Raw genomic sequence first — 15,735 nt, forward strand, 5'->3', positions numbered from 1 at the left:
CCAGGTAGGTCCAGCTCTTCAGGCTCCTCTTCCCTCTGCCAGTGACAGACGGGCCCGGCACCCAGCAGGTGTCTCCACGACCCATGTCTTTGGCCATCTTTCAGCCTCATACCAGGGTGTCATAGCTGTCCACCACAGTCGCTAAACGTCCTAGCCAGAGGGGCCCCCAGCCATGGCCATCCCTGACCCGACCTCACTCTGTGTTCTGACAGCCCCCCTGCAGGTACGACAGGGAAGAGTTCCCCTATTTTCCCAGCCCACCTGGTCCAAGCCAGAATCAGCAAAGACATTTTGGATAGCAAGGACCTCAACCTTGCTTCGCTCCTCATTTTGGCCCGTGACCTGGCAGAAAAGAAAATTTTGTTAACTAGTTCAAGCAGACGTTTCATGGCTTTACCTCACCTCACACCAATCCCTCACTAGCCACCTTCCTTGTCCAAAATTTTTTAGCAGGATTCCATACTGGCCTCATCACACTGCCCCACACAACTCACGAATGCAGGAACCTCCGCCCAGTGGCCACCGACGGCCAGGCCGTAGATCAGCTATTATAGACTGAACCTGACCGAGGCTACATCATCGACGCCTTCACACAACCCCCTTTTTAAACATCTGGAGAATTAGCCCACATTTTCCAATAACATTCACTGGGTGTACGACCTGTCCGCACCTCATTCTTCCCACATCCCGCATTGAATTCCCTAAATTCCTCCAGCAGAACTCTCCCCAAAATATGCTTCAGTAGACATGGCAATTAAGGTCATTTTCAAAGTAGGCACAGGTGCCTGGCTCTCTGAAACCAATATATCGGAAGCTTTTAAACTTCTACCCATCCAACCATCCCTCTGCTGCTGGCACAGCATTAAAGACTCAACCTGGACACCCGCTCCACGCAGGCCAGCCTCCCCCTTGACAAACTGATCCGCATCTGGTCAGCCCTTCAAGACTTTATCCATGCACAGGGGAGTACTAAGAAACAGCCTCAATCCCGCTTAGGGATGCTCAATAAGAATCATTCCCCAGGGACCATCCTTAGCTTATACACTGCGGCAGTAGGGGGTTGTCTATGTGGGAGATGTCCCTTAGTGGTGGGAATGGAGTACCCATGTTCATACCATCGGTATTGCCTCTATTACTGCAGATAGTTACACATGCCACAGCCTCCACGGACCTCGCTGCAATTTTTGGCCACCATTAGTTTGCAGGACCATGGCCTCCAGAGATACTACTAAATCCCCAGGTTTATTCAGTCTTCCCCATTTGTTTGAACTATACCCAATCACGGCAGCCGCTCAAGTCCAAGCTCATATCTGGACTGCACAAAATGTGGCCTTCACCCCCGACAACCAGGCTATGGCCAATATCATTAATGAGGACGGGTTCAAGTTTTGTCCTGCCTACGCAGGCTGGTACAACTATCCCTACAACGTCAGTTTCATATCATCCACACATTCATTTTGGGTAAGTACAACCCACAGCAGACGCACTGTCCCCCAGAGCCGACCCAACATCTTCTCCTGTCCCACCTTGGTCTAAGCCGACGTTGGATTTTGTACAGCACCTTCACATCGCAACCCTGCTGATCAATCAGTCCTTATCCCATAACACACTCAAGGCCTATCACACAGCTTGGAACATGTTCTGCAAATCTCTGGCATCCTGCTCCGCTGCAACATCAACAGACACTAAGCACATACTAGCTTTCATCTTGTGCGGCCACAATCAGTTGCAGTCCATTGGCAGCAGCACCTGAAAGACCCACATCATAGAAAAAGGCAGACCTCTCAAACCCTACTATAACTCCAGTCCTTTCAAAAATCAACACCGAGAGGAATAAAGGTATAGCAATTGGTGTCACAAGTACTTGCAGCCAATCTGCTAGCAGTACACCACCAGTTGATTTCAGCAGGAAAATGTCCCTACCCCAGATTCTGAACCATAAAAATAAATTTGTTGCCAGCCATCCACATGCTCAGCGTCTAAATGCTAGCTTGGCCAATTTGGTAGCACTGCAACTGCTGCCTTTTCAGCTGATATACTCAGCCCCCTTTTCAAGAATTTGTGGAATGTGCTGTACCACAGTGGCAGGTTCCAAAATGCCATTTATTTTCATGTAAGGCCATTCTGGCTCTCTACTGCCATGGGGAAGGCAATGTTTTGGCCTTTTTGGACAGGGCAGTCCAGCAGGCATGGACAGGAGACGTTACCTTTCCTTCACGGTGCACTGGGTAACTCTGCTGGCAGCAGGGAAGTATGCAGGACAAGCTTCAGTGTTGGAGCTTGTTCTGCCATCACGCCTCGAAAAGCTAGTGGTGATTCTGCCACAACATCTGTATGCTCCCCTCCTTTCTCTTCTTCTTCCTCTATGGCCTCTTTTACAGAATTGTCCTCTGGAACAGCAGTGCTCTCTAAAAGCTCAAGGGGCTACGCAAGCAGTCAGGCAAAAATATGTCATGCAGTGCTCGAGTTTGTCTGCTTAGGGGACAGGAGCCACACTGGGGAAGATATTCTGTCAGCTCTGCAGGGGCAGGCTCAGAGGTGGTTGACACCATGCCAGCTTCAGCCTGGAATAGTTGCATGCGACAATGGCACCAACCTTCTCTACGCCCTCCAACAGGGACACTTGACCCATGTTCCATGTTTGGCACACGTCCTGAATTTGATGGTGTAGCATTCCTTGACCAGGTACCTAGGCTTACAAGATTTCCTGAGGCAGGCCAGAAAAGTCTGCGGTCATTTCCGCCAGTCATACAATGCCAGTGATCAGCTGGCTGACATTCAAAGGGAAGGCCTGCCCATCAACCGCCTCCTTTGTGACATGCCCACCAGGTGGAACTCAACATTGGCAATGCTGCAGCAGCTGCACACACAGCAGAGGGTCATCAATGAATGCCTGTGCGAGTATGGCACCACGACAGGGTCAGGGGAGCTCGGTTTTCTTTTCACCACACCAGTGGCTACTGATCAAGGATTCATGCACTGTCATGTCATCATTTGAGGAGACCACAAGGATGGTTAAAAAACTGCGAGAGTTCCCCCCCAGTCCATTACCAGGCCATTCAGGTCTGATATGGATTTTAAGGGGAACCCCACGGCAAAAAAAAAATAAAAAATGGAGTGGGGGTCCCCCCACGCCATGTCCATCCATCTTCAATCACAGCGCAGACAGACTGAAAAATCACCCCCCCAAAAAAACAGAAAAACGCTGCACGATGGGAGGCTACCCACCGACCTTTTCACCCTTTTTCAGCCTTTTCACGATGACAGCTGTTATATAGCTGAGGGTGGGGCCACCCGGTGATGTAAACAGGTGACCCTGTGCCCCTCTGACATCACGTGATGGGGGGTGTCGCTGGGTGGCCCCACCCTCGGCTATATAACAGCTGTCATTGCAAAATGACTGCAGTCGGTGCGACGCCTCCCATGGAGGCAGAGTTTTACACTTTTTTGTTTTTTCTCGGTCCATCTGCGCTGTGATTGTAGATGGATGGACATTGCGGGACATTTTTTTTTTTAATAAAGGAATTGTCTAAAAACTGTCTTCTGTTATTTTTTTTCTTACTTTTTTAACACTTTTTTGGTGAATGAGTAGGGGTACAATATACCTGATACCCATTCACATGGGGAGGGGGGGCGGGATCTGGGCCCTCCCTTGTTAAAGGTGGCTTCCAGATTCTGGTAAGTGCCCCACCTGAAGACCCCCACAATCATCGGGCAAGGGTTGTGGGGAAGAGGCCCCTGTCCTCATTAACATGGAGACAAGGTGTTTTTGGGGGAATCCTAAAGCACCCTCCCCATGTTGAGGGCATGTGGCCTGGTACGGTTCAGGAGAGGGAGCTCTCTCGCCCCCCCCCCCTTTTCTATGGCCTGCCAGGTTGTGAGCTCGGCCTGGTATGGATTTTTTTTTTTGGGGGGGGGGGACACGCCATTTATTTATTTTTTTAAAGATTTTATGTATATTGCTGGAATCTGGCAGTACATCAGCCGCGAGTAATTTTAAATGACATTTTTTCCTTCAGAAATGTAATTTTGCTGTGGTATTGTTCTAAACACGGGAAAAATTTGTCACTTTACTGGCATACTAAGGGACCCCCCCAGGCATGATATTTAAAGGAATATTTAATTTTTATTGTTTCCCTTTAAGCATTATTAAAATCACTGCTCCTGAAAAAACTTCAGTTTTTAAAACTTTTTTTGCATGGATACATGTCCCCTGGGGCAGGACCCAGGTCTCCAAACACTTTTTATGGCAATAACTTGCATATTAGCCTTTAAAATTAGCACTTTAGATTTTTTACGTACATGTCCCATAGACTTTAACAGTGTTCGCACAATTTTTTTTGCCTGTTCGCATGTTCTACTGATAACCGAACTTGGGGGGGGGGGGGGGGTTGTTCGGCTTATCCCTAGTATTTGACTACTGCCTGCATCATGGCCACTAGATGGAGCTGAACAACATAGGAAATACATACATATTTTAACCACTTGCTGACCACTTAACTGTGAAAATACGTCATTACTTTGGTGTTAAATACCGGGGCCATGGCTGCAGCTAGATGCCATAACTCCGGTATTTTCAGTGGGCAGGACGGCCGGAGGCTCCATGTGACAGTGTCCTTCTTTTAAAATAAACGTGGATTTCCTCGTGTATATGCAACTGTACAAGATGGAAGTCACCAGCATTTATGGCCTTTCCATGTTTGTGTATCATTGGATGGATGTATCATTTATTGCTGACTATTTGTATTTGAGTTTTATAGATTATATCTATCTTGTTAATCCTTAATGAAGGAGACAGCACTCATCTTTGAAACACATTGGATATAGGATTCTGTATCTCTATTTTGCATATCTTAATTCCTTAATACTCATGACCATGTTCAATATTTCATATATTCTTCTATAAATAATTAAAACTATATTTTTTTTACTTTCATTGCCTTTTGGTAGTGCCTTTACAATCCCACCTCTAGGGGTTCTCTTTCTCTTCTGTTGGGTGTTATGATGGAAGACGTTGTTCAGTAGAAATGCCTGATAGGATCTTAGCACTTTACCTTAAAATATTAGGCGATGTTCCTTCCTGTAACACTTCCTATTTTTCAGCAGATCGCACGCTCCTCTCTCAGGCACATAGTGTTGGTGTAGACTGAGCCGAGGTTCCTCCGTCCCTTCACTGCCAGACGGATCTACTGGAGGAGAAATATGATGACCTTCTATATCTGGGTCCTTGTTGTGGGTGTGATAGGTAAGTCTTCATCTTTATAAGTTAAAGGGAAGGAACCTGTTGGCATAGAATTATAGAAGCTTCCATTGCTGACTTGTATGGTTGAAGCGGTTGCTTGTAGTCAGGAAATGTTATTTAGAGCTATGTAGAAATTTTCTGAGAAAAAAGGGAAGGAGAATGAGGTGGGTGACCGACCAGAATAGAAAGTTCAACAAAAAACGAAGATAAGTCAGAGAACCCAATAGTCACAAAGAGAGGAAAAGATAAGCCAAACATTTCTGATGGAGATCTTTTCTTCAGTCTTCCTTACATTTACCGATAAGGTAAATTAGTCTTATGCCCCGTACACACAATAGGATTTTCCGACAACAACTTGTCTTGCATACACACCGTTGCACAAATCTTTTTGGAAATTCCGAACGTCAAGAACGCGGTGATGTACAAGTACGACGAGCCGAGAAAAATTAAGTTCAATAGCCAGTGCGGCTCTTCTGCTTGATTCCGAGCATGCGTAGAACTTTCTGCATTGGAATTGTGTACACACGATCGGAGTTTCCGAGAACGGATTTTGTTGTCGGAAAATTTGAGATCCAGATCCTATCGAGTGTACGGAGCATTACAGTGTTACTGTGATCCATGTCAGATCCAGTGAGATCCATATATTACCCCAATTCCTGCACCTCCACCCCTCAGATCACCCCAATTCCTGCACCTCCACCCCTCAGATCACCCCAATTCCTGCACCTCCACCCCTCAGATCACCCCAATTCCTGCACCTCCACCCCTCAGATCACCCCAATTCCTGCACCTCCACCCCTCAGATCACACCAATTCCCACACCTCCACCCCTCAAATCACCCCAATGTTTGCACCATCACCCCTCAAATTACACCAATTCCCGCGCCTCCGTCCCTCAAATCATCCCAATTCTTGCATCTTCACCCCATCAGATCACCCTAATTTCTTCACCTTCACACCTCAGATCACCCCAATTCCTGCCAATTTCAAAAATCTGATCACTTTAATTGCTGCACCTCTACTCCTCAAATCACCCCAATAGGGTCCTTGGGGGGCAGGGCCTAATGTGATTGTGTCATGTTGGTAAATTGATGGTGTTACGAAGGGCGTTCAAGTCAAACCTTTTGAGCTGATTTAATAAAAGAACAAATTTCAAGTAGTGGAAACTGCATTTATTTTCAATATCCTCCCCTGCTACATTTACTGTATACACTCATCCCAGCATTTAACGAATGCCTGGAAAACATCCCCATAGAAAGATTTGTCAGTACGCCTGAACCATCCTAGGACAGCTTAATCCACTTCATCATCAGTGCTGAAATTCTGACCTCCGAGGAACTATTTTAGGGGTCCAAACAGGTGGCAATACACCCCAGCTGAGTTTCTGGAATTTGCACGTAGTGCGGTGAGCAGTATGAGCTTGTAAGTTGTCCTGGAGAAACAGGACCCCCTCAGTGATCAAACCAGGCCATGTTTTCCGCAGACCTGTACGCACATCTCTCAGAACACGACAGTAATATTCACTGTTGATAGTGGCACCACGGGGTAGAAAATCCACATAAATAACACCACGTTTGTCCCAGAAAACACTTGCCATCACGTTACCTGCAGACGCAATTGTTCGACATTTATCGCTTCCAATGCTTTGATGCTCGTTTTGACTCCAGAAGTGAACTGATATGCCCAGGTTTGGTCACATGTAATGACGAAATCTAGAAAATCCTGGCCTTTAACTCTTCTGTGCCAGTCAAAAGCGTAATGCTGTCTTGGTACCCAGCATGCGCTAACTTTTCCTGAATGATTGTGTTCACCGTTCCCACAGAAAGATTTGTCTCTTGTTCAATTTCACAACAGAATATGCGTTGATTATCCAGGATCAGGCGTTCCACGTGCTGAATGTTCACAGGAATGCATAGTTGCCAACAGTCCAGATTTTCCTGGGACAATCCCGATTTTGGGTTCCTCCTCCTGATTTAAAATTGTCCCAATTATTTTAAAAATTGGGAATGTTTTTGGCTAAAAAATTGGGAATGTTTTTGGCTAAAAACAGCAACGGCTACACAAAAATGGCCGCTGCTGCTGCCACGAGTGTTATTTCCCCTTGTGTTCAGTGCACAGGAGAGGGGCAGCCAATCGACTTCTCTCTTCAGTGTACAAATAGAAAATTCTATTGTACACTATTGGATGTAGGGATTGGCGACCACTTCCCACTCTCCACTGAACACAAGCAAGTGATCAGCCTCCAGCCACCACCGCCACCAACAATCCACCCCCCTGTGTCCGACGAGCGGGGACACTGATGGAAGGACCGGGGCTCCGCTGGCTGGGGACACTGATGGTCTTGGCTCCCCCTTGCACCCCCTCCCCATGTCACTACCATACCTGCACCCCCTCCCCCATGTCACCACCATACCTGCACCCACTCCCCCATGTCACCACCATATCTGTTCCCCCCTCCCCCCATGTCACCACCATACCTGTTCCACCTCTCCCCCATGTCACCACCATACCTGTTCCCCCCTCCCCCGTCTCACCACCATATGTGAAGCCCCTCCCCCATGTCACCACCATACCTGAAACCCCCTCCACCCATGTCACCAGAATACCTGCACCACCCTCCCCCATGTCACCACCATACCTGTTCCCCCCTCCCCATGTCACTACCATACCTGCACCCTCTCCTTCCATGTCACCACCAGACCTGTTCCCCCCCTCCCCGCATGTCACCACCATACCTGCAACCCCCTCCACCCATGTCACCACCCGACCTGTTCCCCCTTCCCCCCATGTCACCCCATACCTGTTCTCCCCCTCCCCATGTCACCACCATACTTGCAACACCCTCCCCTCATGCAACCACTATGCCTGTTGACCCCTCACCATGTCACCACCATACCTGCACCCACTCCCCCATGTCACCACCATACCTTTTCCCCCCTTCCCCCATGTCACCACCATACCTGTTCCACCCCTCCCCCATGTCACCACCATACCTGCACCCCCTCCTCGCATGTCACCACCATACCTGCAACCCCCTCCACCCGTGTCACCACCATACCTGTTCCCCCCTCCCCCACGTCACCACCATACCTGCATCCCCCTTCCCCGTGTCACCACCATACCTGCTTCCCCCATGTCCCTACCATACCTGTGCCCCCCCTCCCCCCGTGCCACCACATCTGACACTGGCTGGGGGACACCTGATGTAAGAGGCACTCTGCTGGGGACACCTGATTTAAGAGGTACTGTACTGGGGACACCTGATATAAGAAGCACTCCACTGGGGACACTGACTGCTGGGGAAACCTGATGTAAGACACACTCTTCTGGGGATACCTGATGTAAGAGGTACTGTACTGGGGACATCTAAAGTAAGGAGGCACTCCTGCTGGGAATGCCTGATGGAAGGAGGCACTCCGCTGGGGACACCTGATGTAGGGATGGACTCTGCTGGGGGCACCTGATGTAAGGAGGGGCTCTGCTGGGGGCACCTGATGCAAGGACGGACTCTGCTGGGGGCACCTGATGATATCTGGTGGCAGGCGAAATGGCAGGTGACACGCTCAGTGGTCCCACTGATTCTGGATTATGATGAGTTGAATGGTTTCATTCTATATTACAATGTAATAATAGTAATAATGCGCATCAATCATCCTGATACCACAACAGCCATAGTGCTGGGATGATTGAAGCGCTAACACCAGGTGTTTGGAGTATCTTTATCTGCTGATTTGTTGAACTTTCTGAAATACACATATTTCTATTGTGGTGTAGGATCTGGGCCTGCTGTCCCTCCATCCCTCTTTCCTTCCTTCTCTCTCCCTCCCCCTCTGCTGTCGCAGATTTTATGCCTTCATTCACAAGAAACTTCATCACCACACACATGGGTGTATCTACCGTGAGGCAAATAAGACATTGCTTTGGGCAGCATTTTTCAGTGGGGTGGAACAGGCTGGGGGATCCGTGACATTGGACTCGGAAGGGGGAAGCCTGCGGATGGAACTTTTACGGAACATCGGGCAGACACGGGCAATCCTCAGGTGATCGCCCTCCTCGGTGCACAGACACCACCCTGCCCCTCCTATTGCAAGGAATCTGGTAGGGGTGATGTTCCAGTAAGAGTCCCTCTTGGATGTCAGCAGAGCCAGGTGTGGCCCCGAAAGTGGTCTCCTCCCAAAATGACGACGGAGTTGGACGATAGTCTTGTTGCTCTATGTTAGCCCCGTTACACTCTTTGGGATAGGTTGTGGTTGGTGGTGGCTCTGCTGGTCTTCTTCTTGGACAGGGCATCTGACCCGTGGCTGGCAGTGGATTACCTGCAGAAGCACCGGCTCACCTGCTTCTGGCCCCCCATCCTGCTGGTGCTGCTGCCCTTCCTGCTCACCCAGAGCCGTAGCTTCAGCTGGGTGGTCACTGAGCGCAGCCCATCTCCTCCCTGGGGCAACTGCGTCTGCTGCCGCCTCTGTGCCTGGATTCTGTAGGACTCTGTCCACCTGCTGCACTGGTGGCATCTGAAGGCACATGGAGGAGGGAGTGACTGACTAATGGTGGCTGAGGACACATGGAGGATGGAGTGACTGACTAATGGTGGCTGAGGACACATGGAGGATGGAGGGACTGACTAAATGTAGCTGAGGAGGGACTTAAGATATAATGACTCATGGAGGGACTGACTGACAGGGTCTGAAGACACGACACATGGAGGCTGGAAGGACTGACTGATGGGGTCTGAAGATATAATGACACATGGAGGATGGAGGGAACTGACTGATGAGGTCTCAAGATATAATGATATATGGATTCTGGACGGATCAACAAGTAGGGTCTGAAGATATGCCACATGGGAGGCTGGAGGGACTAACAACTAGGGTCTGAAGATACCCACGTGGGAGGCTGGAGAGACTGACTAATGGGGTCCAAAGATACAATGACACATGGAGATTGGAGTGGCTGACTAATAGGGTCTGGAAATATGCCATATGGAAGGCTAGAGGTAGGGATGAGCTCGGTGTTAGTTTCGAACGCATGTTTGACTCAAACATCGGCCGCTCGCCTGTTCATTGAATCCAGAACTTTGTTGGCCGTTCACGCCATGAACCTGCCTGTGGCCAATTATAGCTCAGGGGGTTTGGTACACGCCCCACACTATATAAGGCCGCCAGCGTGGTGGCCTTGTGTAGTGTGTTGGCATGCAGGGAGAGAGCAGGATAGACAGGGACAGTGTCAGCTTTGCTTGTTAACCTAGCAGAGTTACAGTGGGTGTAGTGTGCCTCCTGCACAGTATACACCTGAAGCTACCCCTTATTGCTGGTGTTGTTCTGTTGTGTAACACAGGCATCTACAGCAGTTACAGTGGGTGTAGGTGCCTCCTGCACAGTATACACCTGAAGCTACCCCTTATTGTTGGGGTTGTTCTGTTGTTCTGTTGTGTAACACAGGCATCTACAGCAGTTACAGTGGGTGTAGGTGCCTCCTGCACAGTATACACCTGAAGCTACCCCTTATTGTTGGGGTTGTTCTGTTGTTCTGTTGGGTAACACAGGCATCTGCAGCTGTCACCGTGAGTGTAGGTGCCTCCTGCACAGGTGGTTGACGCCACACCAGCTTAAGCCAGGAATGGTAGTTTGCGACGATGGCACCAACCTCCTCCGCTCTCCGTCAGGGACAACTGACGCATGTGCCCTGTGTGACTCACGTCCTTAACCTGGTGGTGCAGCGGTTCTTGGGCAGGTACCCGGGCTTACAGGACGTCCTGAAGCAGTGCAGGAAAGTCTGTGTGCATTTCCGCCAATCATATAATGCCAGTGCTCGGCGGGCTGAGCTGCAAAAGGAGTTGAACCTGCCCAAGAACCGCCTTATATGTGACATGCCAACCAGGTGGAACTCAACATTGGTCATGCTGCAGCGGCTGCACACGCAGCAGAGGGCCATCATTGAGTACCTGTGCGACTACGGCACCAGGACAGGGTCAGGGGAGCTTTTTTGTTTCACCACGCCAGTGGGGCATGATCAGGGATGCATGCACTGTCCTGTCACCATTTGAGGCGGCCACAAGGATGGTGAGCAGTGACACTGCATGCATCAGTGACACTGTATCTCTTGTCCACCTGTTGGAATATACGCTGCGTGGAATAATGGACAGGGCACTTCAGGCAGAACAGAGGCAGGGAGAGGAGGACTTCCTTGCCTCTCAAGGCCCCCTTTATCCAGACAGTGTTCCTGCTGTCCCACACATCACAGGAAGAGGAAGAGGAGGAGGAGGATTGTGTCAGCATGGAGGTGGAGCCTGGCACAGCATCGGAAGCCGCAGTCTTTTATGGATGATTTACAGTCCCAAGAAACCCATGGACTGGGAGGAGGTGGCTGCAGATCATGTCAACCTTAGTGACCCAGAAAACTCTGGATTGAATGCCTCAGCTAACCTACGCTGCATGCCCTCCCTGATCCTGCAAAGCCTGCGGAAGGATCCTTGTATTCTTCGGAAGGAAAGGGACCATTACTGGCTGGCCACTCTCCTTGATCCACGGTACAAGGGTAAGGTTGCAGACCTTATCTTGCCGTCACAGAGGGAGCAGAGGATGAGACATCCCCGGAGGCCTTGCAGAAAGGTCTGTGCAACTCATTCCCAGAGACTGTGAGGTTACAAACTCCTGGTCCTGGACAACGAGTTGCTGAGGCTTCGGTTAGTAACAAAAGGAGCGGTGGAGAAGGTGGCTGTCTGACCGATGCGTTCAGACAATTTTTTAGTCCGCAGCCCCAAGGTATGATCGGTTCCAGCAACCATCACCAACATCTGATTTACATGGTGCAGGAATACCTAGGGGCAAGGTCAGACTTTGACACCTTTCCCATCGAAAATCCTCTGGCTTACTGGGTCTTGAGGATGGATCACTGGCCAGAGCTGGCACAGTATGCAATTGAGCTACTGGCCTATCCTGCATCCAGCAATCTTTCGGAACGCACATTCAGTGCTGCTGGAGGCTTTGTAACCGATCACAGGGTGCGCCTGTCCACTGACTCGGTTGATCGACTGACCTTCATAAAGATGAATCAGTCTTGCTACCAAGCACCTGAAGCTGATGTAACCGAATAATTTTTTTTGAAATGTCACATCCCTTCAAGACTGCCTATGCTGATACTGAGTGACTGTGTAATTACAATTGTTGATGCAATACTTTGCAGCAGGGCTCATTCCTGCGCTCCAATTAGTGTATCTGTGAGGGGTTGCAGTGTTGTGGCACCAGTGCCTAAGGGCCATTTTTTCAGCCCCTGTTTGTTTAACAGGGGCATGTAATTACAATTCTTGATATAATATTTCACAGCAGGGCCTGTTCCAGCACCCACCGAGCGTAACTGTGAGGACTTACAGTGTTGTAGAACTAGCACCAGCACCACAACCACCACCAAAGGCCCAATTTTTCTACTACTGTTCAACAATGGCATGTAATTAGAATTCTTGATATAATAGTTCACAGCAGGGCGCTCCAGCGCCCACCAAGAGTCACTTTGAGGGCTTACAGCAGGGGTTCCCAACCAGTGGCCCGGGGGCCACATGTGGCCCGCGGAGCCCTCTGATGTGGCCCATGACCTCCTGCTCTGGGTTGGTGGTTTGACAAGCCCAAATCGCAGGTTGCCAACCCACCATCCCAGAGCATCAGTGTTGTGAATGAAGCCGTGGTAGAGAAAGCAAGAAGCTGCAGAGCAGAGCCGCATAAGCTGATGCTTCCTGTATAGCGCCAGCTCCTGTCACAATCAATACCAAATGCATTCTGCCTGGGACAGCAACAGCCGGGGGAAAACTGTATGGAAGATTGATATTAAAGGTGTATTTGTTACTGAAATCAGTGTATATATATGAGCATATCTGTTCTTCAGTGGTTAGGCTGCTGTTAAACTAATCCTGCACATGCGGGTTACCTGCACTATGCCATACAATTCTGTTATTACCTGTGGGTTTGGTGCGCTTTCAGAAAGTGCACTATACCATTAGGATATAATAGAAGTCTATGGCAAAGTGCAGCTAACCTGCAGGAAAGCCACAGGTGCACGTGGCGCATCGGTGTGAAAGCAGCCTTAGGACCCAATCGGACCCTCCATTCACCTCGATGTCCACTTACCCCTGCTTACCTTCAATATGATACGCAAAAAAAAAAAAAAGGGAAAGGGAACCGTCCCTTCCATCAGATTGAATTGGAGAGCCCATAGAGTAGCATGGGCTGTGTCCATATCCGTTCTGCATATGCAGCACACATACAGGTCTGTCATCGGCCCATTACAGTTATTTTGGCCCGCGACTGGTTACCAAGTCGCTTCAATGGCCCTCGCTCTTCAAAAGGTTGGGCACCCCTGGCTTACAGTGTTAACTTGTGGCAACACAAACACCTTAGGGACAAATTTCTGCAGAGCCAAAGGGGCTGGTAATGGGCAGGGGGAGCTACCCATTGCATTTTTCTCAATGATTTTCATCCATATTGCCGGAACCAGACATTACATTAAAACAGCAAGCAGTTTTAAATGACTTTTTTTCCGTTAAATGTCATTTTGTGCAGGGACTGCTCTAAACACGGGGAAACACGTGCCACTTCACAGGCATACTATAGACACCCCCCAGGCATGATATTTAAAGGAATATTTCACTTTTTTTCACTTTAATCGTCATTAAAATCAGTGCTCCTGAAAAAACGTTAGCTTTTTAAAAAAAAATTTGCATTGATCCATGTCCCCTGGAGCAGGAGCCAGGTCCCTAAACCCTTTTTAGAACAATATCTTGCATATTAGCCTTTAAAATGAGCACTTTTGATTTAGAAGGTTCGAGTCCCATAGACTTTAATGATGTTCTAAAGTTTGCGCAAACTTTCGGTCCGTTCGAAGGTTCTGGCGCGAACCGAACCGGGGGGGGGGGGGGGGGTGTTCGGCTCATCCCTAGCTAGGGGGGTTGATTAATAGGTTCTGAATATACACTGAGAGATACAGGCTTTGCTGCAAAGGGGGCTGAAGGATATGGTCTGAAGACACAATGAAAAGACTGGAGACACACTTCCAAATATGAGATGAGCATTTATTGGAATTAAGGGACGTCAACAAACCAGAAGGTGGGGCGCCAGATTTTAGTCTTGCCTAGGGCAACACCAAACCAAAATACACCACTGACCACACGCTGCTTCATGCATGCACTAACACTGTTGTCTTCCATCTTGATTAACATTCTCTGAACCAGCCCGCAACATGTGTGCCACCTATCAGTAAAAGGACACACTTGCCACTAACTACTGCATGTAGTATCGCGATGTTATGCTTGCATCCCTTTTTGTACCTGTAAAATAGGGATGAGCCCGATGTTCGAGTCCAATGTAGGTTCAACTTGAACATCGGGTTTTCGCCTGTTCGCCGAATAGCGAACAATTTGGGGTGTTCGTGGCAAATTCGAAAGCCGCGGAACACCCTATAAAAGTCTTTGGGAGAAATCTAAAGTGCTAATTTTAAAGGCTTATATGCAAGTTATTGTTATAAAAAGTGTTTGGGAAAACGGCGTCCTGACCCAGGGGACATGTATCAATGCAAAACAAAGTTTTAAAAATGGCAGTTTTTTTGGGAGCAGTGATTTTATTAATGCTTAAAGTGAAACAATAAAAGTGAAATATTCCTTTAAATTTCGTACCTGGGGGGTTTCTATAGTATGCCTGTAAAGTGGTGCATTTCCAGTGTTTAGAACAGTCCGAGAGCAAAATGACATTTCTAAAGGAAAAAAAGTCATTTAAAACTACTCGCGGCTATAATGAATTGTCGGATCTGGCAATACAGATAAAAGTCATTGAAAAAAACACCATGGGATCCCCCCAGTCCATTACCAGGCCCCTTTGGGTCTGGTATGAATATTAAGGGAAACCCCAAACCAAAATTTAAAAAAGAAAATTGCTTAGGGGTCCCCCTCAAAATCCATACCGGACCCTTCAGGTTTTATTTTAAGAGGAACCCTGCGCCAAATTTAAAAAAAATGGAGTAGGGGTCCCCCTCAAAATCCATACCAGACCCTTCAGATTTTATTTTAAGGGGAACCCCGTGCCAAAATTAAAATAAAAAAGGCGTGGGGGTTCCCCCAAAAATCCATACCAGACCCTTATCTGAGCACACAACCTGGCAGGCCGCAGGAAAAAAGGAGTTTGACGAGAGAGTTTTTTAACATTTTGGCAAGGGCTTCATCCACCGGGCAAGGGTTGTGGGGGTCTGCGGGCCTGGGGATTATCAGAATCTGGAAGCCCCCTTTAACAAGGGGACCCCCAGATCCCAGCCCCATGTTTGAAATGGTAACGGGTACATTGTACCCCTACCATTTCACAAAGAAAGTGTCAAAATGTTAAAAAAAACACAAGACACAGCTTGGGGGCAAGTCCTTTATTAAAAATAAAAATAAAAAATGTTACATGAAGTCCATTCATCTTCTTCTCTCTCTCCGTCGACGAACTGAAAAAATAAATAAAAAATATCCGCCTCCA

General features: G+C 48.5%; 1 protein-coding gene across 1 annotated transcript in view; it reads left to right on the plus strand.

Moving 5' to 3' along the window:
- The first annotated feature begins 5,019 nt into the window (after positions 1-5,019).
- LOC143956897 (uncharacterized) overlaps positions 5,020-15,735 on the plus strand; it is a 75,697-nt gene continuing 64,981 nt past the window's right edge. Inside the window, exon 1 of the mRNA XM_077467066.1 lies at positions 5,020-5,245. Coding sequence (XP_077323192.1) covers positions 5,203-5,245 — 43 coding nt within the window. The 5' untranslated portion in view covers positions 5,020-5,202. The remainder of the gene's footprint in view (positions 5,246-15,735) is intronic.

This window comes from Lithobates pipiens, unplaced genomic scaffold, assembly GCF_037356315.1.
Source record: "Lithobates pipiens isolate NorthernLeopardFrog02 unplaced genomic scaffold, aLitPip1_a1.2 Scaffold_44, whole genome shotgun sequence".
Classification (NCBI taxonomy): Eukaryota; Metazoa; Chordata; class Amphibia; order Anura; family Ranidae; genus Lithobates; species Lithobates pipiens.